The sequence below is a fragment of the Rhamphochromis longiceps genome, linkage group LG12, assembly GCF_057381845.1.
Source record: "Rhamphochromis longiceps isolate RC_006_pf linkage group LG12, R_longiceps_female_GT1.1, whole genome shotgun sequence".
NCBI lineage: Eukaryota > Metazoa > Chordata > Actinopteri > Cichliformes > Cichlidae > Rhamphochromis > Rhamphochromis longiceps.
In genome coordinates, this window is record NC_140568.1 from 25,002,899 (window position 1) to 25,018,720 (window position 15,822).

General features: G+C 38.5%; 1 protein-coding gene across 4 annotated transcripts in view; it reads left to right on the forward strand.

The window, feature by feature from the left end:
* edil3a (EGF like and discoidin domains 3a) overlaps positions 1–15,822 on the forward strand; it is a 126,469-nt gene that overhangs the window by 58,679 nt on the left and 51,968 nt on the right. For 3 of the 4 annotated variants that reach the window (XM_085425309.1, XM_085425311.1, XM_085425312.1), the window contains 2 exons: positions 6,510–6,623; positions 15,442–15,623. In XM_085425309.1, coding sequence (XP_085281435.1) covers positions 6,510–6,623; positions 15,442–15,623 — 296 coding nt within the window. Of the gene's footprint in view, positions 1–5,897; positions 6,017–6,509; positions 6,624–15,441; positions 15,624–15,822 lie in introns of those variants that run through there. The other variant, XM_085425313.1, reaches the window with a different exon arrangement.

Here is a 15,822-nt window from a genome sequence, read left to right on the forward strand (position 1 = left end):
CGTTTATTTCAATCATTTATGTGATTTAATGTCATGGTCCTGGGTCGTTGACCCAGCGTTTTGTGTTTTGTGATTATTTCCCTCTGTTCTAGTTATTCTGTGTCCTCCCCCCTTGTGTCCGGTTCGGGTTCTAGATTTCCTGTTTTGTTCTGAAAGTCTGTGTCTGTTGTCATTGTGTTCAGCTTGTGTCCTCCAGTCATCATGTGTATTCAGATCAGCTGTTCTTCCCTCCTGTGTGCGATTACCCGATTACCTTGTGTGTGTGTGTGTGTGTATATATAGTGGGTGTCGGTCTGTGTTCGTTGTCGGCTCGTCTGCGTTCTATGGTGTTCCTGTCTCGGCGTCTCTCTGCCCCGCACCCCTTTTGTATGGTCTCAGGTTTGTCATTTAGTTCTCCCAGTTTAGGTTTCTTCAGTTGTTTTGTCATGCCTCACTGCCTGTTTCTGCCATTGTCACTTTGTAAATAAACATCACTCGTATCATCAGTCACTGCTGCATTTTGGGTCCTCCCTTTCCTCCACACCACACGGCTCACTCCGCCAGCCGTGACATTTAAGTTGTTGTTTGGGCTGTTTGGACATACTGATGCCATAGCCTCTAGATACAGTCCAATGGAAACTAGAAGCATATTTAAATATGATTCTGCTGTGCAAATTAAGCTTCCATAGACCGTATTAAAGAAAACACCAGACCATGGGTGGTGAATAGTGCTTTAGAAATCCTAATTTTCAAGATGTGACCCATTAAATACACTTGAAAGCAGAGTTGTTGGTCTGTTTAGTTATGGTGAATGGCTGTACTAGGGGTAGATGAAGAGTCCAGTGGAGCCCAGAGTTTGGGTGAACCGTCTTTATACAGGCCTGATCCTGCTCCCTGGACACATCATAGTCAGTTTAATACTTGGAGCCAGTCTTATTTCCTGACACACAAGACTACTCATTGCTCTCCATATTGTCTGGCTTTTTTTTTTTTTCAGGGAGCAAGATGTTCCAGTGAATTGACAAGAGCATGATGATGGTATGGCCAAAGGCTAAGGAATTTTATTAAAAAAATTTATTTTATCTTTTGGAGATGTGATAATGATGAAATTTTGACAAATCAGAAATATCAAATTTAAAGAGACACAAATGAATAAATTATGATAAATTACCAGGGAGTACCATTCAATAGAGTCTTAGCTGAATCAGTCTTGTGCAGGCTCTATAGAAACATTACACGCTTCATTGGTCTGGCTGGACAGTCAGTATACAGGTTCACATTTAATTGCCTAAAAATAGAAAACAATTAATGACATCGTTAAATGTCAGCTGGGATTGGTTCCAGGCCCCTACAATACAGATCTCAATGAGAAAATGGGATGGATGGATTCTTTTATTTTTTTCAATCCAATTGAAATTTAAGTTAATTCTACTCATGCTAGTTTGCTAAATTGTTCTGATTACAAAATTCAGGCCTTAATGAAACATGTAGAATGGTGGATTTTGGCTAACTGTGAGTGACAAACCACCACGTGACTCTGTTCAATTCATGTAAATCAAGTTTATTTATTGGCACCTTATTTATTTATTTTATCGCTTCCTGTTTTGCTTTCATAATAATCTTTTTTCTCGCCATCTCGATCCCTACCTTTTCCTCTCTTCTCCAGTTTCTACCAGTTGGATTAACTGCATCCCCCAAAGTAATCCCCTTTCTCCCAACTGATTTACTGGCAAGTCTCACTTTCCCCACGCTAATCTCCTAGGAGCTGATGGCCTTTCATAAAAGGAAAGCAAATCGCAAAGATGGACTAGCTGTGTTTTCCTCTCTCTGTGGATTGTTGTGCTCTAGGCTATTTGAGTGGCCGAGCCATTTGGCTTACCTCTATAATTGAACCTACTGGTGGCAACAAGCTATGTACTTGTAGCAACAGCATCACATTTCTAAGTGGTGTGATTGCAGTTGTGAAATAACCGTGGATGTGGATTGTGCCTGTGTGCACACTGAACTTTGCAGAGTATGCTGTTCAAGACCTTGTGGGCTGCAAGGAAGCAACATTTGTGCTATATATTTTGAGTTTTTCATAAAATTTTAATTTTTTTATTAGATCCAGAATCAGTCAATTCAGCATTCAGTTAATGCAGTGATTATACAGTAAAGTAGCTTTTCTGTAACTGGTAATAGAGACTGAACTTTTAAAAGGAGACAGCATTTGGTAGAAAAAAAAAACTGATAAAGAGATGAAAACAGATGAACGTGCAAAATTTAGATATTTTGGGTGGTTATGGTGTGATAAGAAATGACATCAAACAGAATCCCTTATGTAGTGAGCGAAAGGCTGAATGGCGAATGGAGACATGGGAAGAGGCCCGCTGAATAACCTGGATGAAGCGGGGATGGGAAGGAGGAGGGATACATGACAGACAGCATGAGAGACAAAGTGACAGTGACAGACAATTCATTTAAAGAACAGAGGCTGGAGATTTGATTGGCTCACAGAACACAGACAGATCGGTCACTGGATGAGACTACCAATGTCAAACTTTCAAAATGAATGGATTTGACAGCAAGTGAAAACCAATGACAAAAAAGCAGAGCAGCGAATAGAGCTTATAGCGCCATTAACACCCCCCCCCCCAAAAACAAACAAACAAACAAACAAACAAACAAAACAAACAAAAACAAAAAAAACCCTTTAGTTTAATGTGATATGAAAGGGGTAACTGTTTCCTCAGTGGGTAATAATCATAATCATGATAATCATAAGTTTTTGTGTTTTTGTAATTGTCAAGACTGCCTAAAATTGCTGTTTTTTTGAATATCTTCATTTAAACAAATAAAAGCTGACTTGCTTTTGGAGGTTTTGAAGATTGATAATTGTAATGTGATTATACAACCCGAGTTACTACAGTTTAAATAAAACATATTCCATTTTCACTTCATTTACCTTCTCTAACCAATGTTTCATTCTGACAAGCATGTTTTTGCTCATGTTTTGCTAATAATGTGTTGTCAGGGTGAGAGTGGTTTCATGTAAAGCTTGACAAATCTGTTTTTGACTATCCAGATATTCCTTTGTTGGTTTGGCATGTGTTTTTCACTCGTGAGATGTGGATATTCGTTTTTCCAAAATGTGGAAATAATTACCATCTCAGCTTGGGCGAATGACATCCCTCTCACTCACAGCAGTGATCTTCACACTTCAGTTCACCTCATTGCTGCCAACTTAGCGACTTTGATGCTAAATTTATCAGCTTTTCATGCCCTTTTACATACTTTTTTTTGTTGTTTAGTTTTATGCGCACAAAAAAATAGTCGCCACTACAGCTCTCGGAGACCAATGTGTTGCTCTTCTGCCACAAGCACACCTCATTCTTCTGATCTGATCTGTTGAAGAAATTGCAGAGAAGCAAGTAGCAGGGCCTGTTTGTGTTGCTCCCCTACTGCCATAATCAGACTGTCCTATACTACGCTTATCAAAGCACAGTTAAAAACAAACACAAATCAGCTACTGTGAAGCACAATAACACCTAATTACTGTACTGTTTGTATCTGATTGTAGCAAGCAATTTGGAGGTTAAAACACAGACATTCAAAGGTTTAGGCTATCTAACCTTGAACAACATTTATGCAAGTACTACAAAATAAATCAGATATTTTTTGTTGTTCAAAGTGATTTCTTATTTAAAGTGGACCAATTATGAACATATTTCAGCTGGAACAGGCTCCCAGCTCGCCCCACAACCCTAAGATGGATAAGTTGTTGAGAAAACAGACCTCATTACTCTGCCCCTTCTTCTCTTACTAAGTGTATTTTTTGTGATTGCAAAAGTGTCATGAAGTTGTTATTGTCTCTTTGGTTGTTTTTGCTTTTTTCCTGTTCAGATTGTAACCCAGGCTCTGACTTAGCATTCAGTACATCTCTTCAGTCGTCTCACAGTTGAAGACTCTAGTGCATTCACCCTAGTGGACAATGAAAAAGATGTAATCATGATGTAATTTTGGAGGAATGGGACCGTGCAGCAACTGAAAACTGAAGTTTTAATGGCTTTGTATTAAAATGGCTCTTTTTTTTTTTTGTGAAGCAGCGAAAAACAGCCAAGCATAGACGTGCACAGACGATCACAAACTGCCTCTGTAATGATTAAAAACTAAAAAGATACTTGCCACAAAATTGTCATGTGGCTGCCAGAGATGGAGCTGACAGGCTAGGACTGTAACACATTGAAACATATTCAGTGTATTTTACAATATAATCAAATATAAGTAAGCCATGCTGTTTAGATTTGACTACAGATTAAAGACGTTCCTGCTTCTAGTCACACCACCACATTGACCTATATGCATGAAGACCTGACTATATTCCTCCTGAGCGTCCAACATTCCCCCTGAAAAAAAAAGATGTATTTTGAGATAATAAAAGTGACTCGCGCTATTGTGTACGCTACAGATAAAATCTTAAAGCGATGAAGCACCATAACAGACTTACTTTAATCATGTTTCACTTTCTTAAGCTTCCTAAATCTCAAGCCTAGTTACACATTCATGAAGCCAAAATGTACTTATAACTCGCAGACAGCCCAGGGTAGGTGTTAGAGGAGTCTTGTAGCAGCCATAGGCAAGTTTGGAAGTCAAATCATTAGAAATTTGTTAAAAATTGTTCAAAAGTTCACCACTTTTCCTCTCGCTGCTTCAAAATCATCCCTGTAATTTCTTGCTGTTAACTCTACCTGTAACAGAACAGAGTGCAAATGGGGTGTAATGGGTGGGGTTGGAGTTGTGTCACCTTCGATAACCAGTTTGATGAATCAGTCAGAGAAAATCTGTTTCGCAGCGCAATTACAGAGCAAAGGTGATAACGCATTCTGCTCTCCTGTATCTGTGATACTTGAATGAAGAGACAGAGGATAACAAGCACGCTGGAAAAAGCTTCTGACAGTGGGGCAAAATTGTGTGTCATCACCGTCTTCCACTTTAGTGTAGGTATTTTATAGCACCATAGATATACAGGAGTTCAGCTGCAGTTATTCTGACTTAGAAAAATAACATTGTTAAATGTGATAAATTTGATGCTTTCTAAGTGGACGTTTGTCTGTAAAGCAGTGGCCCACACAAGTCTCCCCTCTCGCTGAACTTTTGATATTGTAAGACAACGACAACAATTTTTTTTCCTAAAAGAATTTTTTTTTTTTTGCATATATGGAAATATTAGTTATTCAATTAAATTCAGACGACTCCTCGAGTTATTGAGTAATGCATTAAGGATGGTCTGAATCCACCATTGGAATAAAGAAAATAATGTAAACAAGTTAACAAGTTTCTATTGATTTATTATTTTTCTAGTACATTCAGCATTTATATTTAGTTCAAATTCAGCAATTCAAAGTTATTTTATTGGCATGGCAGTTTTTAAATAAACACATATAATTAATATATAATTCTATGCATACTGTATGTGTATGTGTGGAAGATGTGCCTTGTCCTTCTCCTTTGAAATGTCTATTTGAATTTGGAATTGGTTAAAGGAAGTGTTCCTTACCTCACTAAATTTTTTACACTTCAGGAGGAAAATACATCTCTGTTTCTGTTTCAACCTTACCTATCAAACAGTAATCATATGTCGGGCTTTCTTTATGTTGCCATGCCTTGTTGTGTCTTTCTCGTTTGATTGCCAGTTTGTTTTCACCGAGCTTATACTGGCTTAGGATCTGTCTCTGCTTTCTGTCTCTGATGGTAAGGAGATATTCTTCCAATTCATAGTCTTTGTTTAGCACTAAATAAAACATGTGAGTCTGCATTGGGTTTTAGTTTCTTCTTTCCAGTGTTTCAGATAGCTATCTTCGCGTTGTTTTGATTTGGTTCACTCTGATTGGTGTTTGGAAAGCAGTGTTGTGAGACTGATCAGCGTGTGTTTGAGAGGAGGCAGCGTAGTATCAACACTAGCTGACACATGGGACTCTTTTCTGGGATCATCTCTTGGGTTTGGAGGGCTTTGCATTGGATGGTGTCTTGGGGCCTGGATTTAAGATGATTAAAAAATGTGAGTGCTCTCGTTTGAATGTTAATTGTCAGTGAATATCTGCCTAATTCTGCTTGACAGACATTTGCTGGTGTGTTGCTGTGTGTGTGTAAAGCATATATAGAGAATTCTGCATGTAGAGATTTCAAAGAGTGTTTATCTCAGTAGGTATAGCTCTGATGAATAAACCCCATACTTTGCTAACCTAAGTAGGCTTTTTGCAAACTACCCAAATGATGTGGTATGTTCTGAAAAATACTACAAAGAAAGTAAACTGTCAAGAAGTGGATTATATTCTAGCAAAAATAATCTTCCTCTGAGTTTTTGAGTTATTAGTTCCAAGAAACCTGTGTCTTTGTGTGAGCTTCCATGTGCACACAGAATTGAGAAACACGCAGAGAAAATTCAATATGTGCTCCCTACCAATCCATTTTAATGAAGATGAAGTCTTTGTAATTGCCCACGTCTGCTTCATATAAATGAATGCACTCTCTTTTTTTCTTGCCTCTTCCAGATATTAACGAATGCGAAAGGGACCCGTGTAAGAATGGGGGCATTTGCACAGATCTGGTTGCCAACTATTCCTGTGAATGTCCAGGAGAATACATGGGGAGGAACTGTCAATACAGTAAGTACTCCTGTTTCTTTTTTTGGCAGTGTTTACCTTCTAACTCTTACAACATACCATTGATTCGAACAGCACACCTGATGCTGCAGGTAATTGCACTGCTGGTAGTATTACCGACACAAAGTGATCGATCAGAGAAAAGGGGGGCTGGTAATTCTCATAAAGAGCGTCTGTCTTCTGCTTTAGTGCTTGGTGCACCTCCCTTTGATGATAGATTTTCAATGATATGCAAGTTTATCAGGAAAATCCCCACATGGAAAAAGCAGATTTAGTGAGTCACAGCTGGAAGACCTTGGGCTCTATGAATAAGTACACTTGGGAGAGTTTTGAAGTACAGTTTGAAGTATCATCCTTATCATCAGTTCAGAGTAAGATTTGAACATTTTCACCTAAATGTAAATAGCAGCTTTATGCAAATGTGACATTGATGTTGTTGTGCGTTTTAAAAAATGTAACACTTTCTCTGAATAAGACATCATTAAGACATTATAAGATATTGTAATGCATAACAATTAATTATTATAAGCACTAAAAATAATGTATTTCAATTCCAGTATTCAAATGCTTGCCTTCAAACTAAAATAACTGAACTACATGACACATTATAACTACTATGACTTAACCATTTATAAAGTCACAAAGAGATCCATCCCTACAAACCAGCATTCTTATAAATACCCAATTCTGGTGTTAATATAAAGTGAGATTCTTATGCAAAGTGACTGGAGGAGGTTATTATTGGCAAAGCTATGACACTATAACACATTCTCAGCTATATTCTTTGCTGCTTAGTGTTAGACACAAAGAATCAGATGACTACCAAAACCTTATCAAGTGTTTATTTTCCAAAACACACAGTTCCAACACAGAAAACGGCACCGTCACAGTAAACACAGCTGCCAGTGGTACAAGTGGGAGGTATTATTGACTATTCTCCCAGGACAAGTTTGAATGTGAAACAGAAAGTGAGGCTGATGTTGTGAGTGAGTATGTGAGCTCAGCCAGCTTTTATTGGGCAAATAAAAGCTAAAGTGAAAATGATCAGTATTATTAGCATCGCCAGAAGAAAAGAAAATGCATTTTAAGGCTTTAGTGATGAAAGACTGCAAATTTTGTGCGTAGCTATCAAATGTTTACTGATGCCATATAAGTGCCTGAGACTTGATGCCTTTTGGTCTTGTGTTGGGGAGAATATGGTGCTGCCTAATGTAAGGTCAAATTGGCTCATGCTGGCTCATGCAGAGTCATTTGGGATGCTGGCTGCACAGAAAAACATGCATTTCATGTTGCTGGTTACAAAAACACAGAAACCTAAACCTGAACATAAAGGGTCTTGGAAATGTTTCATATGTTCTACAAAAGGCCTAACAGAAAATTGTTTCTGGGCTCTTATTGAAAGGAATCAGTTGGGTGTGAGGGTTAGATTTCAGGTGAAGAGGATTAATAACTGTAGGAGCCACCCTGTGAACAGTGTGCTTTCTGAGCACCATTAAATGTAAAGAACCATACAGTTAGACTCATGAGTATTTGGATAATGGCACCATTCTTTTTATTTTGTCTGTGTACATCACCACAGTGCATTTTAATTACACAACCAAGATTTGACTGAAGTGACCACTTAAAGTTTTTTCAGCAAGTATTGCATTGCTTGTTTAGGAAAATATATATATATAGCCGTTTTTATACATATTCCCCATTTTCACAGGCCCCAAACAAACTGAATTTAAGGATTGTTTTGATACTCGGATGAAAATCCTTCATAATCAATAACTGCCTGAAGTCTAGAAGCCATGTATCCACTGTAGCCACCTTCAGCTGCTGCTTGCTTGTACTGTATGTCTCTCTGTTTGGTCTGTTGAGTTCAAATCAGCTAACGGTCACGTCACTGGTTCCACTGGCAGGCCTACATGCCCATGTCATAACATTGCCTCCACTATTTTGACAGGTAATGTGGTATGGTTTTCGAATCACGAGCTGTTTCTCTCCTTGTTCACACTTTTCACTTCCTATTATTCTGGTCTAAGTTAATCTGGGTTTCATCTTTTCAAATTTGTTGGGATCTTTGTTGTTGTTTTTCCCTCAAATGTGCAGATGTCTTCTGGCAAAGTCTAATCTAACCTTCTTGTTGAACAGCGGTTTGCACCTCGTTGTAAACTGTCTATATTTCTGTTCATGACGGCGTTGACCGTCTTGATTGTCGACCCTGGCAGTAGTACACCTACCTTCATGAGAGTGTGACTGTCTTTGTTAACCACACACACACACACACACACACACACACACACACACACACACACACACACACACACACACACACACACACTTGTGTGTGTATATATATATATATATATTAGGGGTGCAACGATACACAAAATTCACAGTTCGGTTCGGTTCGATACTTTGGTGTCACGGTTCGATATTTTTTCGATACAAAAAAATGTTCATGCCTTTTTAATTTGTCATTTATTAAAATTATAATTTTTATATATTATAGTCTGATTTGTCATAACTTTTCCGTTTTGTGGTAAGCTTTTCTTTGGCTTTCACTTCTTCACCCTGACTTGTCTTATTTGGCTGAGCAGAACTAAAATATATATCCTGCTGCTTTTACACACGCACTCACATAAGCTCAGCGATTCTCTGCGCGATCAACCTCTCACATGTTTAAGCTGCGGGAGATTTCACTTGTCATGTTTGCATAGTAAGCTAACGATTGATGAGTTGATGTCAGAGGAATTGGTGCGCAAATTATCATCACTCACCAATCAGTACTGTCGCTCTCTATGCACAGTTCGCGCGATTGCAAAGTGAAAGCAAAAAACAAGCGCAAATTCAAACGCGATTTCAATATGTCACATATTGACAGTGGCTCACCGATGCCAATAATATATATATATATATATATATATATATATATATATATATATATATATATATATATATATATATATATATATATAATAACATTTAACATTTGAAGAAGTAAGAAGTTATCATATCATCATAGTATAGTGGTCACATTCTTTAGGAACATAATTAAACCTAATATTATAAACATATTATAAACATTTTAATTCTCATAAAATGAAAGATGGATTTGTCTTGTCTTGTGTAAGTATTTTGTGTTTACCAGCCCTCTTTTTTTCCCACTGGCTGCATGGAAAAAGTCTTTAAAGGAGTAGGTTTTTGCAAGAAGCCCAAGAGCTCAAAGAGGCTTTATGTGTTTATTATGCTATTGTGAGGATTTCGTCTGCAGTCTAGGAAAATATTAGGATTAATATATCAGTGAACTTGGAGCCCTGAGCAGGCCCCCAACACGGCTACTCACAAATTAATTCATCAGATTTTGTTTGCTTAATGTGCCTTATAATCTGAAAAATACGGTAACTTCTACCTTCCTTTAGCATGTCCAGAAGTCAAACTTCTTGTGTGATGGTTCCCTTCTTCCTCTGCCTTTTGGATGCTACCGCAGGTGCCTTTGACGGTGCAAAACATTTTCAGAATCAGAATCAGAATACTTTATTTACTATTTACTATATACTATTTACTATAATTACTTTGTTGACATTGTTGTGTTTGTTGGGGAGAGAACTTACAAACATACAGTACAGCACTTCAGAGTCACACTGCTAGCGATCGCAGATTTATGTAAATTTGACAAGCTGAATGCATTCTGTACTGGACAGACGCGGCACGGAGGAGACTGATTGACTGATTGATAGTTACGCCTATTCAATTGTTTGCTAATGCAAATATCTAATCAGCCAGTCTCACGGTAGTAATTCAATGCATTTAGGCATGTAGACATGGTGAATATGAAGCACCAGAATGGGGAACAAAAGAAACTTAAGAGACTTTGAATGTGGTTGTTGGTGCCAGATGGGCTTGTCTTAGTACTTCAGAAACTGCTGATCTACTGGGATTTTCCTGCACAATCATCTTTACAGCTTTACAGAGAATGGTCTAGAAAGAGAAGATGTCAAGTGAGCACTTCTCAAGGTGAAATTTCGCTGTTGTGCCAGAGGGTAGATGAGAATAACTAGACTGCTTCAAGCTGATAGGAAGATAACAGTAACTGAAACGGAGTAGTGTACCCGAGTATTGTTTCCATGAGCAACCCCTTTGTGACCAGCAGGATAATGCATCATGTCAAAAAGCTCAAATCATCTCATACTGGTTTCTTGAATATGACAAGGAGTTCAATGTATTCAACATTTTAATTTTAATGTTTCTCATAACGCAAAGTGTAAGTATTTATTTTATTATGGTCATTTTGTATTGACATTTTTTTTTTCATATTGATTGCATCAGTGGTTCCCTATATATTAGCTGTTCTGTGAAAATGTAATTGTAGACTACGAGTTTTTCAATATGCTATAGACCATCCAAAGTTCAGAACTGCACAGCACGTATACAATATGTGCAGTATTTGCACCTGGTATTTCAGCTAATATTAATCAAAGGTTTTATTGGCTGACATACTGAGAGGTAGAGCAGGGAAAGCTTATTTTTAAAATAAACAGTGGAAACCTATTTCAAAAATGTATTTAGATAATATAATGTAAGGAAAGTTAATATGTGCATGTGGATTGTTGTACTAACACAAGCTATGCATTTTTCTCTGTTTGTTCTGCTTTATTCAACAAGAGCGTAGCAGTATTCTTTTAAAACACACATTGCTAGCTTGGTCACTTTTAAAGTTGCAGCTACACAAGAACATGTGTACAGGTGCATTTTATTCACCGCCATTTGTCACCTGTGGAACGTCTGTCGTGCGGCTAACATCTGTTAGGTGTATTTATTATTCTTTGACTTATCCCCTCTTTTTGCTCCATGGTCATTAGTATTGGTGCGGTGGCATTAATTTCAGTGGGGCGCTAATTTGTTTAGGCTTTAGGTAGGGCTTGTGGGAGATGGATTCAGCTGTCACATCACGGTACTGGCGGTGTTAGTGATGTGTGCTGTCGCAACGCTGATGTATGCTCAGGGGCCAGGAGGGCAAGGCCCCGGGGCTGGCTGCCTCTGCTGCTCTGACTGACGACTGGCAGGCAGCTCGTTAAGAGTGGCCCATCATTGCCACAAGGTCAGAGGGACCGTGGATTTGCAGCAGTGTCTTGTCACAACATCTATATGGAATATCTTACAAGAGAGCTGCCCAAAAGGCACAACATCTAGACAAATATAATATTGTGTTGATGCAACACTGCACCTCGATCCGCAGGCTCTAATGGGGAAAAATAGATTTCCATTTCATTTTTAGGAGGTAAATTTGGGTGATATGACATTTGGTGCCAGTGTCTGAAAAAGCATGTGTAACTGCAGGGTCCCTAACAAATTGAAAGTCAGGATTCATTAAGAAGACTCTCTTATTAAATTAAACTTGCTGCATTCTTTGCATTTGGTCAGGAGGGATTGTTCTCCCCGCAACGCCCATGTTCTGTTCATATCATTCAAAAAAGTATATTTAAGCATGTTATCAGCACAGCTCTAGGAAAGGCAGTGAAAATAATCTGCAAAGTCTGAAAGAGTGGGTATCATGGCTGGAGACTCTTTTGTTTTTCTTAGAAATAGAGAAACGTATTCTGCATTGCCCGGTTACTGTTGTTCCTGACTTTAAGTTCCTAGGGCGACGTAATCAGTTCTGCAAAAAAAGTTCACTTTTTTCTTCAACCTGGCAACCCCAAAGTCTGTAAAATCCAAGCAAATCTGCAGTTTGCGTTACTAATTCAGCATCTGAGCAAATGTGAAACAAGGTCACATTTTCCATTCTATCATCACTTAATTCCTTTCCAGTTAGACATTTGTTCAGTATTTTGTTGTAATCAAAACAAGGATTCTTGAGATGAAGCCTACAATGTGTTTTGTAAGGTCAGTGTGAACCCTAAACACCAAATTTTTGTCAGTGCATCCTTGAGTCCAGAAAAAGTTTGTGCCAAACTTGAATCTGTCATGATCCTGGGTCTGCTGACCCAGCGTTTTGTGTTTAGTTTATGTAGCCTTCAGGTTTCCTAAGTTTATCATTATCATGCCTAGGTGTTACTAGTTATTTTCCCCTCGTGTTTCCACTATGTTAAGTCTCCCCTGCTTTCATGTATTTTATGTCTGTGGCGTATGTTGTCAGTCCAGGTTGTCATGTTTATATCTCACTGTGTTTCCTGTTTTATTGTGAAGAGGTCTGGTGTTCTGTGTTCATCATGTTCAGTTTTACTCTCCCACTTGTGCTTCCTTCCAGCCTCCAGTAGATCCCCCTGGACTGTCCTCAGACATTACTCACTGTCTCCATGGCTCCCTGTTGATTAGCACCCCACTGTTTTTAGCAGCTGGATAAGTCATGCTAGGGTTGTTTTCATCATTCCACTCTTTTCTGACTCTTGGCTTTCTTGTGTGGTGTAAGCCTTCTCACACGTCTCAGTGTTGCCAGTTTGGTTGTCTGTTGGAATGCATGTGTGTCGTTTGGATCTGTGTTTCAGTACTGACTTTGAAATGCCTTTTTTTTTTTTTTTTTTTTTAGATATTTTGTTTAAATGATGAAGGCAGCTTCATAGTATTTAGGTGACCATTGCTCCAGGCATCCCCTGAAGGCTGGTTCGCACAGCCACTTGCACTTCAACCAGCATAAGCAAGCTGTGTCTCGAGCTGAAGTCTGTACTTGATGTGTCCTCATTCTTTTGAGACTCTTCCAAGTTCCCTCAGTTTTTTTTCTGTGCTGTAGTTTTTAGAGCTCTTGCACTATATCTGCAATCACAAGCATGCTACTTGAATAATCAAATTGTTTGATTGATTTTTAATGACAAACCAGTGGTCCTAGAAAAAGTTTAAAAATGATGGTGTCATTAACGATTAAGGTATTATTTTTTTCGCATTCCTTTCAGAGACATACCAAAGTAAATGTGAAAGATAAACAAAGGTTGTGGGGAATTCAGCCTCCATAATGCTAGCATTGATAGAGAATGACATGCATCACACTGCAAACACTGTTGCAATCACAGCAGACCAGTAATAACTGAAAAAATCATGCAGAGACAAATCTTCTATAACTATAACTGAGAAGATAGAAGACAATGCCATTAAATAATAATTAATTGCTAAAATGTCATCAACTAGCTGACTTTTGCATAAGTAGCAAATAATCCTGCTCATCTTTATTACTATTAGTGCTATGAGTGGGTTCTCTAGTTTTCTTTCACATTGCATATCACGTGAAACCAATTTCTCGCCATTTTTTATGCAGGTAAACTGCATGTTACAGTTTAAAGTTTGCATGATGAGGAGTTTGGGAAGCTGGCTGTGTCACTGCAACATCACCCCTGTTTAACATACTTTATTGAGTGTGAGAGATTATAAACAGGTGGAGTAACAGCTGAATCACTTTTGGTGTCAATGGGCCACAGCTTATTTTAAGGTGCAACCACAGTTGCGTACAGTGTTTTCTTGCCCACATCACTTCCTTGATTCTGATGCTTTTCCACAGATTCGCAATTCGTACTTTCAAACAATATAGGATCTATAAAACATTTTTACATTATCAGAGCTGTCAAAAACAAAATCTGTTGTGTTTCGACAGAAACAATATTTTTATGTGCAATGTACTGTGGTATGTTGTATAATTTATGTACACCTTCTCCAGCCCATTCCATCTACATCTATATTCTGTGCCAAGTTTTTTTTTTGTTTCATCTCTCAGTATTTTTCTTTTTTTAATGGAAACACAAAGAAGTACTTGTTGTGCAGAGCAATAAATTCTTTATTGGATCAGCATTGCCAGAATCCCTTTTGCCACAGGTATATTTATTAAAATGCATTGGATATGCCTGGACACACTAATTAGGCTTAACTGCAAATAACAGCAGCTTTAAAAAGGGCTTTTTGACTGAGGATAATGGTGTCAGACTTCCCCATTTTAATGCAGCCTCTAAGATATTTAAAGCTATTGCAAAGCTTGTTGACTTTGGGAATGATGCTGTTCAACTGTGGCTGCAGCTCCTTGGGAGAGAGCCCGGGGGCTCTGTTCCTGATGGAAGAGATGAAGGAACAACCTGTTAGTCCATCAAATGTGTGTAGTAGCACTGAGACGGAGACAAGAGTCCCAATCTGCAGCTGTGACTTAAAAGAACTTGGGAGACATGAGAAAAGCGCGTTGTTGACAATCAAAATTGTAGGGACAGTAGAATAGAAAATAGCTATGGTGAACATAACAGTGAGTTAACAAATAATGCAACAATAGTCAAGAGAAAGTCAGAGTTTGAATGACCTTGGCTAATATAATACAAATGAAATTTTGGAGCATCTGGGAACTGAGAAGTGGTTCCACTTGAGAACTGGTGCCAAATTGCTCAGTCTATTGGAACTCCAAGCTGATCAGTTCCCTTTTATTATTGCTGGCTTAGTTTTCTGACAGTTGTCCATTGCAGAAGGCTGACACTGAATTCATGGCACTGGAGCTTTTTTCCCACCTAAGTCACATGCAAGCCTTTTTTGGCTACTCTTGGTCTACACTGTGTTCAGACATAGAGATAATAAAAGCAACCAGTGATGCTGTGTAGGCCTATATTGTTATTTTCCAATAAGCTCAGTAATCAATTGTGAATCAATGGGGAATCGGACCACTGAGGGGAATCCATAATGATGACTCCAATTCAACATTTAAAGATAAAAAGAGTGAAACAAAACAAAATGGGGAGGATAAAGTCAGTGGTTTTGTGTTTTTTTTTTTTAATATTATACGCGTTCCTGAAACTCACTTTCCCACATTTCTGAGTGTTAGAATGATAGGAGGACTCATCTATCGCTTCCTCTCTCTGTCTCTCTGTTCTCTCAGAATGCTCTGGCCCACTGGGCATGGAGGGCGGTATAATCTCCAACCAACAGATAACGGCCTCTTCTACCCACCGTGCTCTCTTTGGCCTACAGAAGTGGTACCCGTACTTTGCAAGGCTCAACAAGAAGGGGCTGGTCAATGCCTGGACTGCAGCCGAAAATGACAGATGGCCATGGATCCAGGTAAAGCACAGTCACAAGACAGGCGCCACATAAAGTTGGGCCACAGCCAAGTGCAAATGAATTCAGCTCTCAGTTACAGACAGATTCCTGTTTTTGATCTTTAAATGGTTTAGTGTTATATTATTTAGAGGATCCCTGGTGTTTCACGTCACCTGTTTGTAGCTGATGGTAAGTATAAAGTGTTTGCGGTTTGGAGTTA